We start from the raw sequence: 19,205 nt of genomic DNA on the forward strand, positions 1-19,205 counted from the left end.
TCACCAGGTGGCGCCCGAGGTCAATTGCAAATTTATTAAAAATTAATCGAACATTCTAGAATTAAGACACCGATAATAAAGTGCTTTGTACAAACGCATAATAAACAAACTAATGCAGTTAACCAAATGTTGGTGCATGTTGTGAATGATGACGATGGAGGAAGGTTGAGTTTTTCCATGCATAGAAGACTTAAACTAATCTAAACATGGGGACACAGCTGGGAAATAATTCATGATTTTCCACAAATTCTTCTGCCTGATTTCAAACAACAATCATCTATGCAAGACTTTCTTCTGCTAGTTTTCCTGCAAACAGATAACAATTGTTACGTCACAATCTCGCACATTGTTTTGCATCCACGGTCGTTTGTTTGAGTGCAACAAATAATTAACATTTTTCATGCAACAACTAAACATAACGACCCTCCATGACATCACAGGGCAAACAGATGGTTGTTCTTACCTTCGGAATATTTGACCTTTTTGTCACTTCGTTTGTTACGACATAATATAATAGCAGCTAATATAGCGATGAACGCCACAAGACCGAGGGTTGTCCATAAAACGATTGCAAGGACGTTGGTTTCTGTGCTCGCTGCAACGAATTAAATAACATGTATTTAGGCAGTTAATTCTTCCTTCAAACTACACAGAACAAGAGAAAAATTCTCAATCAAAAAAACCACAACAAAACAATTCTTTGTGACTCACAATCGTTGCGTTTGACATAATTAAGAATGCGTTTGATAAATTTCCTGATAACTCCAGGACAACTTTATAATTATTACAACCCCTATTATTCACGATGTTACCGAACCAAATTTTAATAAACTTCCAAAAAACATTTTCCTCGCCAAAAATTTAATCTTGCTGTAATTTTGAGAAAACCGATGCCCATCAAATGTCGCTTCTACTTTACACACAATTACCTGGTGGTTGGACGTAGACGATCACTGTTCTGCCGCTGAGAGGTTGAACTGGTCTGTAATTGTTTGCTAACGATGCTGATTTCATTTCGTTTTCTGAATAAGAGACAAACTTCAGTGTAGGTGTTAATGCGAGTATGAATCCACCTACCCATGGTTAAAGTGCTCGGGTGTTTTGCGATTGTCCTGTTCCCCTCCTTCATCTCTTGCTGGTGGATTTTCAACAGAGTTTGGAATTGAAGAAACTTTAAAAACGCAAAAGTTTAAACACAGCAAGTAACCGAGGTTTAACAAGATCACAAAATCCTGATCAAGTTATTTTAGGTTTTGACTAGATGTCACTCTCACCCTCTCCAGTGAAACGTAAACCGGTTGCATGAACATTGTCCACATAACTGACTCCGTGCATGGAGGAGTAGTGAGGGAGCCGTAATATCTGTAATAACTTTTGTTGGAAGGCAGAAGGTCCATTAAGTCCGGCCCTTCATCTATTTCCACGTCATCATCTAAAAGTTCCAGGTTTTAGGGTTTGTTTCAATTTTGTGAATGTTTTGAAAATGTAGGACAAGATTTTGTTAAACTTTATTATTCGTTTAGAATCAAAACAACCTTCGAAGTGAACGTGGATAAAATGTTCCGTGAGTTTTTCAAGCTGCTCATCCGATTCCTCGGTAACTTTGCTCGGGTCATCCGATATATGGAAGAAAACCCCAAGAACGGCGAGATCATCTGATGTATCATCTCCATTCTCTTCCGGATTTTCTTTTGCGTGGACAATATGCATCTGGATTGGGATTAAGCAAAGACAGGGGATTAAACTTCACAAAAATATTGGGGATAGCTATAACTATTAAAAAAACAGCCAGTGGGTGATGAATAGCAATAAAATTTATTATATTTTCTTAAATTAAGTTTTTTATGAATGCTTTACTGCTGACACATTGTAAACTCGGTGTCAAACCTCAATTGGATAATGCAGTCCGTTAACTGAATGTTCCGACCCTCTGTTCCAAACAACTTGATCATCTTCGACACTTGCACTTCCCCAGTGAAAATGAAGTTGTTTTGCAACAAATTTCTTCTTCCCGTCTTCAAACGACAAATGCTGATGCATGGCGTACACAACTGCAACAAGCCATCGGGGTGAAACGAAATATAAAAACCCAAGGGTTAAGTTTAGAGAAATACATTTGAGAATAACATTGAAATATCACAAAATCGAACCTGTGTGACCGTTGTTAGCCAGGTCGCCAGATGTCGCACTTGAGTAAGAAGATGAAAATTCAAGTTTGTTGAGTTGATCCGACGTTGAAATGTCATCAGGTTTGAAGTCGATCGGAGACTGACTGCTTTTCCCACAATCCTCGTCGGTATGTGACCAATGATCTATGACGTAACACACCGGATAGTTTATGTGACGTAACAGTGAATAATGTGACGCAGCAATTAAAAGTGTCAAAGCCGCCGGACATTTCGCCCCCAACCTTACCTTCCTCGTCCTCGTGATAATGCCACCCAACCCCGGGGAGGGTCTCAACATCTGCAACACAAACAAGTTAGGGGATTCACCGGTTGTAGTAGGGTGCAACACTTACCGACGTCATAGAATGCGGTGACAATCCTTCCATTGAGAGGTTGAAGAGGACGGAAGTTGTCGCTTAATTCTTCTTCATCGTTGTCATGGTTCGATGACGTATCACCTGTGGTGACGTCACAAGTTAAACTAAACCAATCATTCTCATGTAAATATTAGTTTACCTTGTGAAGGATTGTTGGTGGGCGCCAGATTCACTCGCAGACTTTGCAAAAGTTCCAACTAAAAAATTACTAATAAATCCCAATCGTTTTTACCCCGAGTAAGTGAACCACGAACCTGATGGAGTGAAATTATGACTGGGTTTTGATAAACTGTCCATTCTACCGCTTCGTAACACGGAGGAGTGGTAAGTGAACCGGAGTAGCGGAAGTAACTGCCGCACGTGGGCAGTAAAGAGATCGGCACGACATCACTCGTCAAGTCTGCAGTTTCGCCTGGAAATAAACGAGATTCCATCATTTCCCTCGGGGACAACGGACGGTTGACACAAATCCTTCCAAGCATTTCAACCCCGTCGACCTGATATTTGGTTCATGAAGTTTAGCGCGAAGCTGAAGGTTAATTAGATATCCAACGACCTCCTATAATTGGTTCGAAACCTTTTCAGTCGCATGTTCTCATGACGTCATCACTCATAGTTGAAAAGTTCGTCACAAGGTCAGAAAACCGCATCTGTGAAACGCTTACGTCACCCAGACCACAAACTGCTCATAGTGAGGTTGAACTCCGTCCGAATGACTCCATGTTCAATTTATTTTTAAATTATCACATGTTCGACAAGTCATGGCGGCTCCAAAATCATGTTTTGAACTGGCAACAGACATTGTGTTGTAGTTTAGACGTAACAATTTAGATCATAATATTGCATAAAACGTTGGGAAATAAAAATAAAATTGTTTTTCAAGTGGTCGTTGGTTTAAAATATCGGCAATGTACATTTTTTGCAATCTTAAATATAATTAACATAATTTAGTCTTATGCTGTTACAGCAACACAAAAACCTGCGGTTTGGAAATATTTGCGAGTTTGTTGGTGGCCAAAAGCAAGCGATCAATCTCGATTTACCCGCAAAACCATTTCGTTAATGAGGCAGGAAGCAACCCTGGACGTTTTGCAGTGCTTAGGCATGCAGGTCGTCATGCACCGTTACGCACTAGAAAGTCAGTCACGCTTCATTAAATTGACGTTTGGTAGAAACCGACTTGTGATGTGGTTGCTAGGTAAGTTAATCTCGGGGTTAATCTCAGGTGTGTGGAAAACCAACTCGTTTGCAAATCACGCAGTGAGAATTCGAACAACAATGTTGAACTTAACTGCAGTTCAGTAAAACCCTCAGCCCACTGTAAATCAACCTTCAATTGCATCTATGGACGCTACAATAAACTCCACAAAATATCGCGATAAGCATCACGGGAAAATTATCTCGCGGATTTTTTGACAAATTTGCCCCGAGGTCTAAACGTAAATTAATACGGAGGATAATTGAACGATCAACAAACAAATTTGTCTTTCGCTAACGGCGTAGAAACAAAACATAAGTGTTTCATTGGTTGTGTCATGTTAATCCGTTGGTACGCAGCCGTGGATTTGAGTATAAACGTGAGTTACCGTTATTGGTGCACAGAACCGCCGTTTCCAGGAGGTTCTGGTAATCCGGATTATCTTGCGCAGCATCTGAAACCTTCAGCAAAACTCCTATCACCGCCAAGCCGTCGGTCTGGTTCTTAATTTGGTCGAGACTTGTGTATGGATCCTTAATATGGACGATGTGAAGCTGCCAAAAACAAAAACGAATTTTTAAAACTTGATCGACACCAAACGAACAAAAGCAACTAAATCCACAAAATTCGAAGCAATCACGCAACCGTGAATTGTGGTTGAAGAAGCACGCCAGCACTCTGACAATGTCCTTGGGATAATTACATGTTACAAATTTAAACTTGGACAAGAAACAGACGAAATACCAACCAACATTTCGCAAAGGTTAATTTAAACGGTGTTGTCGTGGTGTTCATATTGCGCAAGGCGTAACTTATAACTGCTTCAAATTCTGATATGGTTTATATTTCAGAATTGCAAATTTACTTCGGAAAATCTTTAAATCTCTTAATTTAAAGTCTCTTAAATTAATTGTTGCAAAGTTGTCAACAGTGTCCTGAATATTTTTGTTAATTTCATGTTTGAATGAACAATTCATTCAGTGCTTCTGTGGAATTAATAACGTTTCACTTCAAAGTAATTTCCAGTAGTTTGAAACATGACAAAGGTTCCCTAATATCTTCACCCAGGAGCCACAAGAACTTATTTGTTCAAGTGCTGAATGACTTATGTGATCGGTTTCTCCACGCTTTGGATTTAGAAAGCAAACAAATAAGTTTACCAGGCCGTATGTCTTGATGCTGTCAGAACGGACGTGTCAATGTGTGGTTAGCAAACCAAACAAACCCTGATACGAGCGATCCCAAACAGAACAACTATAAGCTGTTTGGACAAAAGCCCAACAACAAAATAAACTCTAATTATATTAGCAGTAAATCAGTGCAATGTTTTGTCATCAAAAAAGTATTCATTTTTTTAGTTAATTATTAAACATATTTCCACTGTTTGACCAACATGTCCTTGTTACATAGAAACAACCTTGCCTGAGTCCCCAGCAGAAAGTAAAGGTCAATCTATCATTGGAACAAATAGCTTACATGCTGAATGATGATAATAATGCTATGTAATACACAACATGCTTATTTGCATGTTATCATTATACATCATTACCAGAATAGATGGTAAATCTGGTGTTTTTCATCTTAATGTTAAAAACCATTAGTGGAAAAGTAACATTGGAAGAAAACACAACAAGTTCTGACCTCTGCGTCATAAAACTCCCCGTTAATTGCATGCTCAGACCCCCCATCAATGCTAGAATTTTTTGCTCTCCAGTGAAAATGAAGTTGCAAAGCAGTGTACGTCGCCTCAAATCCATTTCCACTCAGTTTAAACACCTTGTTTTGGGGAAAATTTAATTGAACTGGAAATGAAATAAATTGAACAGGCAAGTTTCAATAAATTTCAATTTTAAGTGTTACCAGTGTGGCCATTGTTGATGAAATTCCCTCCGTTCAAAGATTGATTATAACCTTGATATTCTATGAAGTGCAAATTTTCATTGGGAATGACTATTCCGGTGTCAATATTAATTGGAGATTGAGAAGAACTGCCACATGCTGGTGCTATGGAGTCCCAATCATGAGGCCCTGATTGTTAATAAATAGTGAGTTTAGTCATAATACAATATTTTACATATTTTATTTCACAGTGCTGTTGCAGGAGATGTACAAAAAACTTATATGAAAAAAATTAAAAAAGATTGTCCACATGTTAGACCAACCATTTGCTCCTTTGTACTCCCATTTACTTGCTTCAATAACTAAAAACAAACAAATTTGTATGATAGCAATTGTAGCACTAATTTTAAACAAGGAAAACTTTAAAAACTTGTGTAAAGTTAATTTTAATTACCAAGGATAAAATATTTATAAAAAACTCACATTTGCATGCAACAAGTAAACAGCAAAGTAACAGATGTATTCGCAACATTTTCAATTACAGTCTCTACCAAAACACCAACCTGCCCCTGCCTCAGTGAAAAGTAAAACCACGTAAAATATCTTTAACACGCTATTTTTCTGCACCACAACTTCCCGCCGTGCAAACGCGTTTCTATGGTAATTACTGCAACGCAACAATGCATCCGCGGGTTTATTATTGTTAACGTTCGAATCGATTGATGAAAACGTGGCGGCGACCATTCATTTGAATCAGCACACGCGCTTCGGCAGCAACAAGTTCTAAGTAAACAAGTTAGTTACACAAGGCGGCAACATTTGAACGCGTTTCTTTCCAGCAACCTCAAAGCTTCTTTTTTCTATTACGGAAGAAACCTTTTTCTGGAACTCGAAATTCTTTTGGGTTGAAGCAATTGTTTTGGGGTTTTGCGAAAATTTGATGCACAGCGAACTCCTGTGCAGTTACCACAAGGTTAAAACTAAACGACTTCCTCAATCAATCGTGCATTTGCAAACCGTCATTTGCATTTATACACTAACATCTTATTAATCAGGTGCCAGTCTGTGGTGGAAACAAAACCACTTCCCACGTTTTAAACCAGAAAAATGTTTGTTGCTAATTTAGTTGAATTCCGACATTTTCAAAAACCCGAACGTTATTTCCTCACAGAAGATGACGTAAACGTTGGACACCCGATTTATTGCACAACCAAGGTTATATTTGTCACAAGGTCAAGTAAAAAGTGCACATTTCAATCTAAAACCTTAACTGTGCATCAGACAACTGATGACGTTTCAGGTAAATTTTGAACAAGAACGCACGGGGAATTCTCTTGCACGACCGAGCGGCAAAACCGAACGTCAACAATTACCACAAGGGGGCGCACACAAGTATATTTGCCATTTTCGTCGTTAACTTGCTACACGTCATCAAGCACCAATGTAACTAAGGCACGCACACGTCATCGATGTTACGTCACAGTTCTTTGTCACTAGATGGCGCCAAGCATCAGCTCCAGACAGTGGATAATTTTAAATCCACTTTTTCCATCCCTTTCAGGTTCTGCAAGATAATGTAAGTACTTCATAACCAATCCCTAGACCCATACTTGGATAGTAAACCAATAAATAAAACCATTCATTCGAAAAATTTCAACGCAAATACTGATGAACTTCTGACCTTTAGATTGTTCTCGAAAAAGTTAAGGTCAGAGGTCACCAGACCATGTTGTGGCCCACCATCATTCCGGACATTGAATCGAATCAAACTTTTTCTAAGTTGAACTTTAAATTCGTTATTTAACTTCACGATTATCCGTCGTATCTGTTCCTGTTGAAGATAAATCGAAACTGTTTTAAAAATTACAAAAGCTGTCTGTCCATGAGATGTTGCTACAAATGTTTTAATATTTACAGCAGAAGATCAAAATAGATCACCTGAGGCAGTAGAGAGCTGACTGTGTCATGGAATTTATTTAATTGCTTACAAATCGCCCGGAAAGTCGATGAAGGAACCGGGGCTTTCACCTCCCATTTGGAAAGTTGTCGTTCGAAAACACCAGAAACAATTGAAACAAATTTGTTCTCAATTTCCTGGACGTGATCCTGACAATGCAAAAAGGTTTTTGAGGAAACTTGCTGGAAGAAATACAGATGTGTTTTCAGATCAGATTGTTACAAGGTAATGGAGTGTGCGAAGATGTCTCGTGGTTGACAGCAATAATTTTACGACCGGTTGTTGCGATAACGTGGCGACTCTGTTAAATCGGAGTCGCGCAAAACTTTGTGATTGATCGCATTGTTACATCACAATACTCGTGATATTTTGAAGCGAAGAATAATTTCCCGCTATAAATTTAAATTCCACCAGTCGTCAGGAGTCTTGGTACCTGGTAGTCTTTCGTGATGTGGTCAAAATGTCTTAGAACAGATTTATGTTTCGGAGGGGAATTCCCTTCAGCATTCGTTTGTAAACTGATTTGTTTCATGATTTTCGCCTCGAAATGGGAGCGGATGGATGGAATACAGTGAAGAATCAACTAAAACATAGAAATCAACATTCAAGATACAAACACATGTATTCCTCCAGCTTCCCGACACGAGTCCAACAACCAGCTATCTTGTTTAAAGACGAAATAACACCTGCAAACATCTTGACGCCAGAGCCAGATTTTTTGTTGTTATTGTTTTCAACCCAACCAGTTGTAAAGCCCCCGCACCAAGTACAAGTTGACAGGTACGGGAATTAAACAAGGTCAAAAGGTCACGTAGTCTGTGTACAAGGTCAGATGTTGAGTTGGGAAGGTCATCTGAACATCTTCGAATGCACAAAAAGAAACAATGTAATAAACAAAAATATCAAAAACATGAATCATTTTTCACTCATTTTAGAGTTTGTATTTTTTTTGACAAATATAAGAAACATTTTATGCAATTACTTGCAATACTCTGTAGCCATTTTAAGAAGGATTAAAACGGTTCCAACCACGATGTATCGCTCGCCATCCAGAAGAAGAAACTCACAACTTCTGAAAGAACAACATCAATTGTTCACTTTCGTTACAATAACTTCACAAATATTAACCTGTTTTCATAATTTTCGAAGCTGCTTTTTTCATTAATAACCTTATTGATTCTGCCATCAACCAAATCTTGCACAAGATGTGACAATTCAAGCGGAACCTCTGCCTAAAAGAACATGAATCAAAAAAATTAGAACACGAGAACAAAGACCTCGCTTACTTGTTTCCAAACTTCATTGTCAAGAATAAGCGAAAGTTTATTTCTTCGTTCTTCATGAAATCTTGAAACAAATCGTGAAGCTTGCGTTCTGAGGGCTCCCTTTAGTGACCCATTAAGTGATAAGTGCTGGTCCTCAAGGTGGCGCTCTGCACACATGTATGACATAATTTCAAACAAATGTTCTATTTAATCTCACAAGGTTACAATTTATTATCTTAAACATTTTTTAATTGTGGAAGTCGGAAAGCTTTTAAAGAGTGAATCTTGCCTGTGGTGCTTCCCCCACTCTGTCGTCGAACAATTAATTCCGATTCTGTTGTAAAATGTTTGACAGATTTTGCGAGTTGCAAAAAGTCTCCAGAACTAAGTTTGTCAAGAGAGCTGTCCTTTCCTTTCGCTATCAACACTTTAACACATCTATGGAATAAGTGAACAATTTACACTGTTCAACGTCACCAAACCTTCAGAAAACTTTCCACCCACCGATCTTGCTGGAAGTCGCAAGTCCAACATAACAAATCCCTTAACATCCGAGTAAAGTTATCCTGTTCTTCCTGCGTCATCACTTCTCCGATGTACGAGGATGTCACATCAGACTCGGTCTGAAATAAGTTTGACCATGAAATAAAATGCTGGAGTTACAAAGGATGTTTTTCAACGGAAACAAGGAAAATTCCCCTAAAATAAAAACTTCACCTGCAAGTCAACATTTTCATGGTCAGCTGACTGCTTACTATCGGACACATATCCATTATTAACTTTATCCACCACTGGAGGGCTCACAGGAGGCAGATATGAATCAGCAGCCGTAGTTATTAATTCATCTTCATAACTGGCAAGTCCATACATTTCATCTTCTTCCACATCCTCTGCGAACGGGTTTGATTGGTCGAAGTTTCCGTTACACGAAACACTTGGAAGTCGAATTTTCGCCTGGACTTTTATTGGGGAATCAACCAAAAATGGGTTAAGTTCGTCACTTTCATCCTCTGAGTTGACAAACGGATTCATTTGTTCAGATTCCGAGTATGAGTCATCGTTTGTTCCATTGTCACGGATTTCCTTCTTAATATCACCTCTCTTCTTCCGATGGGAGACAATAATTTCCCCATAAGCTGAACTGTCACTTGCAACACCTCCGATAACTTCAAGGAAGGATTTAACTCGCCTGGAAACAAATTGAGGGTTAGCTTTTAGCAAAACATCCACTATATTAAATTAGTTTAAATGACAATAAAAGAAGTTAAACATTTTGTACAAGGTCATGTGACCACCTCAACAAGATCAACATCTGCTCAAATATTTTGTTGAGGAGTTTGATCCAATCAGTGAAGATTAACTTCCTCATCCTGGATGCAAGAGTAACTTCCTTTCCATCTTGGGGGACATCCCCATCATCACATCTATGAGGAAGGTACTTAACTGCTCCCCCAACAGCTTCTTTGATCAAATACTTCACAGAACTTTCAATCTCACACCTGCAGTGTTAAATGTGTAGTTTCCATGGAATATGTTAAAGTTCCAATGATGAAACAATAGAAAAAATTTTAACAGAGTAACATTTGTGTTGAAGCCTGATGAAACTCACCTAAAGCCGTCAAGAAAGTCAAATCGACCCTGTCGTAATAATCCAAGTGTGACGGCAGTAATTCGATATGGGTCAACGCACATGTGACCTTCAGCAACTGGACGTTGAATTTCATTCACAAAACATTCTGATATTTCCTGTTGCATCATGTGACCAATCACACGCTCCATTTCACTCAGCTGACTACTCAAATGCCTAAAACATAGAAATGCTATTATGACATCACAATTTTAAAACTTGGCTAAACTGCAAGTATAATAAATGAACCTAAAGCAGAGCAACCCTGCAAGCTCCTGGTGTAAAACTTCTTGTGTTGTTCTGATGAGGTCGAGAGATCCAGCGAACTCATTTGTTGAAAGCAGAAGCTGGATGGTTGGTTGTGTTTGATGAACCGTGACCATCATGTGTAATCGTTCGAGAAGTTTTGTTGCATTATGATGCGATTGTTGCAAGTTCACAACCTTTGAAAAACAATTTAAATTTAGTTGAAACTTATTTGAAAGTTGTGTAACAAACTTTTCCACCTGGAGGGAATTCTTGACGATGTTTTGATCAACTTTCTTCACCTTTTGTAGAAGTGACTGGACACAAGTCTGAGTCGAACTTAAATATTCCTTGAATAAAAACAAAATGTTGAAAACTCCCAACAATGTTGACAAAATTCTCATAAATGTTTTTCTAACATGGAGTTTTTCATGGGAGGACATTGCTTTGAAAAAAGCTTCAGATCTTAGGGATATTTGTCGAACTATCGCCATCTCAACCATATCCAGGTAATGACTTAACTTCTCCTGTAGCAGTTTCGATGAGGAAACTTCTCTTTGAAGTAAGCGTCTGCCACTCTGAGACATTCTGGTCACAAAATGTGTTTGGATCATTAAGTTAGATAGCCAGTGTCACACAAAAATGTTATTAATGTAAAATATTAACGTTAGTCGAGCGTACCGATCATCAGCTGGTCTGTCATTTTCATTCAAGTTTAAAACGGCTGTAAATGTTTGTGGTGTTTCCATTGCAAAATCTGAACGCAGAAATATCCTGGGTATTGCATCCAGGGCGGCTCTAGTTTTTAGGATGGCATCTCTCTCGTTTTGTGCAATGACCGCAGATTTTATAACAGATTTGTTCCTAAAAAACAAAAACATTTGTTCTAAATCTTCAGATTATATTTTTATATTTTGTCACAAATCCAGACATAGTTTTGGTTGCCTTAAGGAACTTCACTTGTCAGACATCAATTTTACTACAAGTCGACTTAATGCTACATAAAAATATAAACAAACAACTCAAAACCTGTTGGGGTCGTAGGGGTCAGATATGTTGTTTGTTTTCTCAGTTGATTTATTGAGGGACTGACTGTCGTGTCGCAATACACGGTCACTTGTATTATCCAAATATTCCTGAAAATGTCCTTTCACAACATTTGGAACCCATTTTGAACGTCTGATTATTGCACCTAAATACACGTATTTATTAGCAAACAAGATTACAAAAGATCGACCAAAACTTTTTAAATATTGCTGAAATGTGTTCATGAGAATAATAACCTGGTGGTAATTCCCTGAAGGTCTCCCCCCATGTTTTAGTGAAAAGATCATAATCTCTTCTCGTCTTCCGCGGGTCGTTCAGCAAGGCAGCCAGGTTAACTTTAGCATCATGAACTCCCCAAACATTCTCCCTGTCATTTTCCTTCAGTTCCATCATAAGGTTGTTTCATCTCAATATTTAATCAAGTTGGTATCATAATAGGCCTACTTTACATATTTACTGAAAAAACAAAACTTCAGAAATTAGAAATACAAATTTATGGTTTGCACAAACCAATGATTGTAAGATGTTGTTTTTTGTAACGTGAAACTGAAACACTTACGGAAAATTTAGCTAATCAGTACAAGAAAAAAAGATAAACTCATATCTGTGCAAATCAATTTGATTGTTGCCGACCAAATAGTTTAAAATTAATTTTTAGTTTTAGTTTCAATCCCGGTTAAAAGCGAGAAATGTTTGATTAAATTTGTGACATCGCTTTCACGTAGATTTGTTTTTTTTGCAAGTGTTTGTGAGTTCCAGTCTTCAGGTGAAATTCGATGATTGTGCAAAATGTTTATGACAGCTGGTAACGAAACAAGTCCTCGAGGAACGCCTGAACTTTGTGGAATTTCGAAATATCTTTGCTTCGGTAATGTTTTCCTTGTAAGGTCACTTCGCTGGTGACTGTGCTGCTTTAAATCCATACCTTTGACCCCTGATACAAAATGGCAGCAAATGGTTTGACAGTAAATTTAATTTAACCTTGGATTGTACCTTCAGGGTCATTTGAGATAATTTTAACTTGATCCATATTAGAAGTTAAAGTTGTATTTTTCTGTTTAAGAAATTCCAGTTCTTTTTTGGCAAGCTGAATTTCCTCTGAAATAAACAATAATGAAATACTGAACTTTAAACATCAACAACAAAAACTTTAAACATCAACAACAAAAACTTTAAACATCAACAACAAAAACTTTAAACATCAACAACAAAAACTTTAAACATCAACACTGAAATAGAACCTTGAACTGAAATAGGATTTTTAGCTGAATTGTCAATTGGCTGCTCAAGCTATTAGTTTGTGGTGCAATTGTACAATTTGCCCAATAACTTAAGTTTTTTTATATTTCCACAGGACATACCATTGGTAAATTCGTGCTTAGGCACATTCATTGGTGCCCGTTTAGGAATTTCTTTCTCTTTATCAATGACCTTTTGTGCTCTTTCAGGTGCCATGTAATCTTGAAACTCCTTTTTTACTCTGTTTCTCAACGAAGAACCGACCAGCCTCCCAGATTTAAGCAGGCCGTCAAAAAAACCCATCGCGCGTGTAATTTTTTAATTGCAAACTTCATCAAAAATACGAAATGTCAGCAAATAAAATTCACAATTCGCACATATTACACCTGAATGTTACGTAGTCATCATCCACTTTCGGAGGTAGTGGTATATCTCCTCCAGCCAATAAGAAAAAAAAGCATATTTCATTTTTTTAAACAAAAATAACAAGTTTCCAATATATTTATGATAGTCATATTTGCATGTGCACTATTTTCAAAATTATGAACAAATGTATTCGCATGCAATCAAATGTCAAAAACTGATGCGTGCTCAAGTAAATTTCTGTTAAAAATGTATTCGGCAGCAAGATTCATCTGATTTCACTAAAACATCAATGAAATATGGCAAAGTAATTTTTTTATTTGGATAATTGGGCGCAGTCACCTTGTACCGTAAGTACTAGAATTTGTCCTAAATTCTATCCAAAAATATAAGTGGTCATTCCAATAGCACACCCGTAGTCTGATTGTAATCTGTACAGTAAAATTTTATTTCACAAAATACAGGCACATGCGCGCCTTCACGTGGCGCTGACGATAAATAGGACAAAAAAATCCGAAAACAAACATAAAAATACGAAAAGGAAAATTTAAAGCACTCAGTAAAAAGCAAGTTATGTACAAAAAGGGCGGGAACTTGTTACTGTGGAAACCCAGGTTCGATGGCTGATTGGCTGAAATGGCTCATTATTATGTATTGCATCACATCGGCCTGCAACGGCTTTTATGGCTTTACCGAGTAAGTGCAAATCAACAAAACATATTTAAGTTGACGATAGTGACCTCGAGCGGACGACCGACAGTGTTTGTGTATCCGCTATACGGCGCACCAGCTCAAGATGGCACTTGAGCATATTCGCTGAAATCGAACTGCATGTCGTCCGAAGGCGAGGCGGTAGATGGTGTTGTAGAGCACGTTCTATAGAAATGCAGGTTGAATTCTGTGTAACTTGTCCCGGCATTATCGCTGGTCTCGGAACAAATTCCCGCCAAAGAGGAGACCTGTGATAAGAAATCACAGATGTCAAAACACAATTTTCATTAAATTGTTACAGGAGATTGATAAAAACGAGTTGCAACCAGCAGATGGCGCACTTACACTAGTGGCGCGGAAGATGTAGTCGGTTGTGATGTAATCGGTAAAGTTGAGGACAAAATCAACTTCTTTCCCATTTCTTGAAATTACTTCTTCGTCAGTTTCTGTCGTTTCAGGACAAAGATCTTTCCCCACATTCTTACACCGAACAATGTTCACATTCTCACGCATTCTGTCGTGAACAATGACATGAGCATTGGAATAAGCAGTGTGACGTAACAATGCCTGAACTCACGTGAATCTGAGTGTGATTGGAAGTCCCTGGGGTGTTTCCGGGGCGACGGGTATTGAGTAAGTGTAGTTCGACAGATGAGATTCACTGGTAAACAAATTTCACGATATTAATTCAGTAACAAACGTGAAATTCGAGTAATACCCACATACCATATAGCATAACCTGTTTCTCCCACATCTGCATCGTGCAATGTGACGTTGGGTTCAAACAGGGCCAACCTCACGATTTCCACAACATTTAAGCCGACGTCAGGGGTGCCACGTGACGCCGACCGTCTGCAAACAAAATCAGTAAAAATAAAATATCAGAAAGTTTACAACCGAAGAAGTTTTTTGAAAGTTAACTTTTTATGTCGTCATAAATGTTTTGTCGTATTGATGACGTCAACTTACTTGTGAATATTGTGAACTTGGTGGCGATCAGTTTCTATGTCCGGAATCTCATCTTTCTTAACCAGTTTCTTCTTGTTAACCCTCTTCAACCCCTTTGTGGGTGAACCCCCCACTTCCACGATACGGGGGCGCACCACTGATGACGTAGACCCGTCCATTCCCTTTCCGTTTATTCCGTTCTCCACGGTCATCACTTCTCCGATGTACGAGGATGTCACATCAGACTCGGTCTGAAATAAGTTTGACCATGAAATAAAATGCTGGAGTTACAAAGGATGTTTTTCAACAGAAACAAGGAAAATTCCCCTAAAATAAAAACTTCACCTGCAAGTCAACATTTTCATGGTCAGCTGACTGCTTACTATCGGACACATATCCATTATTAACTTTATCCACCACTGGAGGCAGATATGAATCAGCAGCCGTAGTTATTAATTCATCTTCATAACTGGCAAGTCCATACATTTCATCTTCTTCCACATCCTCTGCGAACGGGTTTGATTGGTCGAAGTTTCCGTTGCACGAAACACTTGGAAGTCGGATTTTCGCCCGGACTTTTATTGGGGAATCACCCAAAAATGGGTTAAGTTCGTCACTTTCATCCTCTGAGTTGACAAACGGATTCATTTGTTCAGATTCCGAGTATGAGTCATCGTTTGTTCCATTGTCACGGATTTCCTTCTTAATATCACCTCTCTTCTTCCGATGGGAGACAATAATTTCCCCATAAGCTGAACTGTCACTTGCAACACCTCCGATAACTTCAAGGATGGATTTAACTCGCCTGGAAACAAATTGAGGGTTAGCTTTTAGCAAAACATCCACGTTATTAAATTAGTTTAAATGACAATAAAAGAAGTTAAACATTTTGTACAAGGTCATGTGACCACCTCAACAAGATCAACATCTGCTCAAATATTTTGTTGAGGAGTTTGATCCAATCAGTGAAGATTAACTTCCTCATCCTGGATGCAAGAGTAACTTCCTTTCCATCTTGGGGGACATCCCCATCATCACATCTATGAGGAAGGTACTTAACTGCTCCCCCAACAGCTTCTTTGATCAAATACTTCACAGAACTTTCAATCTCACACCTGCAGTGTTAAATGTGTAGTTTCCATGGAATATGTTAAAGTTCCAATGATGAAACAATAGAAAAAATTTTAACAGAGTAACATTTGTGTTGAAGCCTGATGAAACTCACCTAAAGCCGTCAAGAAAGTCGAATCGACCCTGTCGTAATAATCCAAGTGTGACGGCAGTAATTCGATATGGGTCAACGCACATGTGACCTTCAGCAACTGGACGTTGAATTTCATTCACAAAACATTCTGATATTTCCTGTTGCATCATGTGACCAATCACACGCTCCATTTCACTCAGCTGACTACTCAAATGCCTAAAACATAGAAATGCTATTATGACATCACAATTTTAAAACTTGGCTAAACTGCAAGTATAATAAATGAACCTAAAGCAGAGCAACCCTGCAAGCTCCTGGTGTAAAACTTCTTGTGTTGTTCTGATGAGGTCGAGAGATCCAGCGAACTCATTTGTTGAAAGCAGAAGCTGGATGGTTGGTTGTGTTTGATGAACCGTGACCATCATGTGTAATCGTTCGAGAAGTTTTGTTGCATTATGATGCGATTGTTGCAAGTTCACAACCTTTGAAAAACAATTTAAATTTAGTTGAAACTTATTTGAAAGTTGTGTAACAAACTTTTCCACCTGGAGGGAATTCTTGACGATGTTTTGATCAACTTTCTTCACCTTTTGTAGAAGTGACTGGACACAAGTCTGAGTCGAACTTAAATATTCCTTGAATAAAAACAAAATGTTGAAAACTCCCAACAATGTTGACAAAATTCTCATAAATGTTTTTCTAACATGGAGTTTTTCATGGGAGGACATTGCTTTGAAAAAAGCTTCAGATCTTAGGGATATTTGTCGAACTATCGCCATCTCAACCATATCCAGGTAATGACTTAACTTCTCCTGTAGCAGTTTCGATGAGGAAACTTCTCTTTGAAGTAAGCGTCTGCCACTCTGAGACATTCTGGTCACAAAATGTGTTTGGATCATTAAGTTAGATAGCCAGTGTCACACAAAAATGTTATTAATGTAAAATATTAACGTTAGTCGAGCGTACCGATCATCAGCTGGTCTGTCATTTTCATTCAAGTTTAAAACGGCTGTAAATGTTTGTGGTGTTTCCATTGCAAAATCTGAACGCAGAAATATCCTGGGTATTGCATCCAGGGCGGCTCTAGTTTTTAGGATGGCATCTCTCTCGTTTTGTGCAATGACCGCAGATTTTATAACAGATTTGTTCCTAAAAAACAAAAACATTTGTTCTAAATCTTCAGATTATATTTTTATATTTTGTCACAAATCCAGACATAGTTTTGGTTGCCTTAAGGAACTTCACTTGTCAGACATCAATTTTACTACAAGTCGACTTAATGCTACATAAAAATATAAAAAAACAACTCAAAACCTGTTGGGGTCGTAGGGGTCAGATATGTTGTTTGTTTTCTCAGTTGATTTATTGAGGGACTGACTGTCGTGTCGCAATACACGGTCACTTGTATTATCCAAATATTCCTGAAAATGTCCTTTCACAACATTTGGAACCCATTTTGAACGTCTGATTATTGCACCTAAATACACGTATTTATTAGCAAACAAGATTACAAAAGATCGACCAAAACTTTTTAAATATTGCTGAAATGTGTTCATGAGAATAATAACCTGGTGGTAATTCCCTGAAGGTCTCCCCCCATGTTTTAGTGAAAAGATCATAATCTCTTCTCGTCTTCCGCGGGTCGTTCAGCAAGGCAGCCAGGTTAACTTTAGCATCATGAACTCCCCAAACATTCTCCCTGTCATTTTCCTTCAGTTCCATCATAAGGTTGTTTCATCTCAATATTTAATCAAGTTGGTATCATAATAGGCCTACTTTACATATTTACTGAAAAAACAAAACTTCAGAAATTAGAAATACAAATTTATGGTTTGCACAAACCAATGATTGTAAGATGTTGTTTTTTGTAACGTGAAACTGAAACACTTACGGAAAATTTAGCTAATCAGTACAAGAAAAAAAGATAAACTCATATCTGTGCAAATCAATTTGATTGTTGCCGACCAAATAGTTTAAAATTAATTTTTAGTTTTAGTTTCAATCCCGGTTAAAAGCGAGAAATGTTTGATTAAATTTGTGACATCGCTTTCACGTAGATTTGTTTTTTTTGCAAGTGTTTGTGAGTTCCAGTCTTCAGGTGAAATTCGATGATTGTGCAAAATGTTTATGACAGCTGGTAACGAAACAAGTCCTCGAGGAACGCCTGAACTTTGTGGAATTTCGAAATATCTTTGCTTCGGTAATGTTTTCCTTGTAAGGTCACTTCGCTGGTGACTGTGCTGCTTTAAATCCATACCTTTGACCCCTGATACAAAATGGCAGCAAATGGTTTGACAGTAAATTTAATTTAACCTTGGATTGTACCTTCAGGGTCATTTGAGATAATTTTAACTTGATCCATATTAGAAGTTAAAGTTGTATTTTTCTGTTTAAGAAATTCCAGTTCTTTTTTGGCAAGCTGAATTTCCTCTGAAATAAACAATAATGAAATACTGAACTTTAAACATCAACAACAAAAACTTTAAACATCAACAACAAAAACTTTAAACATCAACAACAAAAACTTTAAACATCAACAACAAAAACTTTAAACATCAACACTGAAATAGAACCTTGAACTGAAATAGGATTTTTAGCTGAATTGTCAATTGGCTGCTCAAGCTATTAGTTTGTGGTGCAATTGTACAATTTGCCCAATAACTTAAGTTTTTTTATATTTCCACAGGACATACCATTGGTAAATTCGTGCTTAGGCACATTCATTGGTGCCCGTTTAGGAATTTCTTTCTCTTTATCAACGACCTTTTGTGCTCTTTCAGGTGCCATGTAATCTTGAAACTCCTTTTTTACTCTGTTTCTCAACGAAGAACCGACCAGCCTCCCAGATTTAAGCAGGCCGTCAAAAAAACCCATCGCGCGTGTAATTTTTTAATTGCAAACTTCATCAAAAATACGAAATGTCAGCAAATAAAATTCACAATTCGCACATATTACACCTGAATGTTACGTAGTCATCATCCACTTTCGGAGGTAGTGGTATATCTCCTCCAGCCAA

At 37.9% G+C, this 19,205-nt stretch overlaps 4 protein-coding genes across 6 annotated transcripts; all 4 read right to left on the minus strand.

Annotated features, from left to right (window-relative positions):
- Positions 1 to 13: 13 nt before the first annotated feature.
- On the minus strand, positions 14 to 6,160 carry LOC145894408 (uncharacterized). The gene is made up of 17 exons (XM_082982987.1): positions 6,066 to 6,160; positions 5,906 to 5,944; positions 5,604 to 5,771; positions 5,385 to 5,545; positions 4,132 to 4,297; positions 2,800 to 2,957; positions 2,685 to 2,742; positions 2,522 to 2,626; positions 2,416 to 2,466; positions 2,151 to 2,312; positions 1,888 to 2,051; positions 1,536 to 1,710; positions 1,275 to 1,432; positions 1,078 to 1,171; positions 930 to 1,022; positions 464 to 595; positions 14 to 306 (listed from the first exon to the last, which is right to left on the minus strand). Exons 1-17 carry the CDS (start codon positions 6,112 to 6,114, stop codon positions 278 to 280), a joined length of 1,962 nt encoding a protein of 653 aa, XP_082839113.1. The 5' UTR covers positions 6,115 to 6,160; the 3' UTR covers positions 14 to 277.
- Positions 6,161 to 6,773: 613 nt separating this feature from the next.
- LOC145895369 (vacuolar protein sorting-associated protein 54-like) lies at positions 6,774 to 12,240 on the minus strand. Of its 3 annotated transcripts, none has more exons than XM_082984170.1 (19): positions 11,961 to 12,240; positions 11,707 to 11,869; positions 11,359 to 11,541; positions 11,097 to 11,265; positions 10,938 to 11,027; positions 10,681 to 10,874; positions 10,414 to 10,608; positions 10,100 to 10,303; positions 9,522 to 9,993; positions 9,309 to 9,427; positions 9,094 to 9,242; positions 8,826 to 8,971; positions 8,668 to 8,771; positions 8,522 to 8,608; positions 8,226 to 8,400; positions 7,973 to 8,122; positions 7,521 to 7,688; positions 7,264 to 7,413; positions 6,774 to 7,146 (listed from the first exon to the last, which is right to left on the minus strand). In XM_082984170.1, the coding sequence occupies exons 1-19, from the start codon at positions 12,115 to 12,117 to the stop codon at positions 7,093 to 7,095; spliced, it is 3,129 nt and encodes a 1,042-aa protein (XP_082840296.1). In that variant the 5' UTR covers positions 12,118 to 12,240; the 3' UTR covers positions 6,774 to 7,092. The 3 variants fall into 3 exon arrangements, with proteins under 3 accessions (XP_082840296.1, XP_082840294.1, XP_082840297.1); XM_082984168.1 differs by having other exon boundaries at positions 8,522 to 8,611; XM_082984171.1 differs by lacking the exon at positions 6,774 to 7,146 and having other exon boundaries at positions 7,270 to 7,433; positions 8,522 to 8,611.
- A 106-nt stretch (positions 12,241 to 12,346) lies between these two features.
- LOC145895371 (NADH dehydrogenase [ubiquinone] 1 alpha subcomplex assembly factor 4-like) lies at positions 12,347 to 13,475 on the minus strand. Its single transcript, XM_082984173.1, has 4 exons — positions 13,350 to 13,475; positions 13,086 to 13,292; positions 12,718 to 12,822; positions 12,347 to 12,658 (listed from the first exon to the last, which is right to left on the minus strand). Exons 2-4 carry the CDS (start codon positions 13,264 to 13,266, stop codon positions 12,372 to 12,374), a joined length of 573 nt encoding a protein of 190 aa, XP_082840299.1. The 5' UTR covers positions 13,267 to 13,292; positions 13,350 to 13,475; the 3' UTR covers positions 12,347 to 12,371.
- Positions 13,476 to 13,758: 283 nt separating this feature from the next.
- LOC145895370 (vacuolar protein sorting-associated protein 54-like) lies at positions 13,759 to 19,162 on the minus strand. The gene is made up of 17 exons (XM_082984172.1): positions 19,147 to 19,162; positions 18,883 to 19,089; positions 18,515 to 18,619; positions 17,758 to 18,455; positions 17,504 to 17,666; positions 17,156 to 17,338; positions 16,894 to 17,062; positions 16,735 to 16,824; positions 16,478 to 16,671; positions 16,211 to 16,405; positions 15,897 to 16,100; positions 15,331 to 15,790; positions 15,007 to 15,236; positions 14,764 to 14,889; positions 14,615 to 14,698; positions 14,383 to 14,551; positions 13,759 to 14,285 (listed from the first exon to the last, which is right to left on the minus strand). Exons 4-17 carry the CDS (start codon positions 17,912 to 17,914, stop codon positions 14,118 to 14,120), a joined length of 2,592 nt encoding a protein of 863 aa, XP_082840298.1. The 5' UTR covers positions 17,915 to 18,455; positions 18,515 to 18,619; positions 18,883 to 19,089; positions 19,147 to 19,162; the 3' UTR covers positions 13,759 to 14,117.
- Between the last annotated feature and the right edge of the window lie 43 nt (positions 19,163 to 19,205).

The sequence above is a fragment of the Ascidia mentula genome, chromosome 3, assembly GCF_947561715.1.
Source record: "Ascidia mentula chromosome 3, kaAscMent1.1, whole genome shotgun sequence".
NCBI lineage: Eukaryota > Metazoa > Chordata > Ascidiacea > Phlebobranchia > Ascidiidae > Ascidia > Ascidia mentula.

What these genes read in the sequence shown, in the direction of transcription:
- LOC145895370 (XM_082984172.1), bottom strand. Translation starts at nt 17,914, where the DNA reads ATGATGGAACTGAAGGAAAATGACAGGGAGAATGTTTGGGGAGTTCAT. An exon ending in GCAGGGTTGCTCTGCTTTAG is followed by an intron (nt 16,406 to 16,477) that starts GTTCATTTATTA and finishes TCTATGTTTTAG; the next exon opens with GCATTTGAGTAGTCAGCTGA. An exon ending in ATGAAAATGTTGACTTGCAG is followed by an intron (nt 15,237 to 15,330) that starts GTGAAGTTTTTA and finishes AACTTATTTCAG; the next exon opens with ACCGAGTCTGATGTGACATC.
- LOC145895369 (XM_082984168.1), bottom strand. Translation starts at nt 12,117, where the DNA reads ATGATGGAACTGAAGGAAAATGACAGGGAGAATGTTTGGGGAGTTCAT. An exon ending in TTCGAAAATTATGAAAACAG is followed by an intron (nt 8,612 to 8,667) that starts GTTAATATTTGT and finishes TTGTTCTTTCAG; the next exon opens with AAGTTGTGAGTTTCTTCTTC. An exon ending in TTTTCGAGAACAATCTAAAG is followed by an intron (nt 7,147 to 7,263) that starts GTCAGAAGTTCA and finishes ATTATCTTGCAG; the next exon opens with AACCTGAAAGGGATGGAAAA.
- LOC145895371 (XM_082984173.1), bottom strand. Translation starts at nt 13,266, where the DNA reads ATGGGTTTTTTTGACGGCCTGCTTAAATCTGGGAGGCTGGTCGGTTCT. An exon ending in TAAGCACGAATTTACCAATG is followed by an intron (nt 12,823 to 13,085) that starts GTATGTCCTGTG and finishes TGTTTATTTCAG; the next exon opens with AGGAAATTCAGCTTGCCAAA. An exon ending in TATCTCAAATGACCCTGAAG is followed by an intron (nt 12,659 to 12,717) that starts GTACAATCCAAG and finishes ATTTTGTATCAG; the next exon opens with GGGTCAAAGGTATGGATTTA.
- LOC145894408 (XM_082982987.1), bottom strand. Translation starts at nt 6,114, where the DNA reads ATGTTGCGAATACATCTGTTACTTTGCTGTTTACTTGTTGCATGCAAA. An exon ending in GACTGCATTATCCAATTGAG is followed by an intron (nt 1,711 to 1,887) that starts GTTTGACACCGA and finishes ATCCCAATCCAG; the next exon opens with ATGCATATTGTCCACGCAAA. An exon ending in AAAGGTCAAATATTCCGAAG is followed by an intron (nt 307 to 463) that starts GTAAGAACAACC and finishes ATCTGTTTGCAG; the next exon opens with GAAAACTAGCAGAAGAAAGT.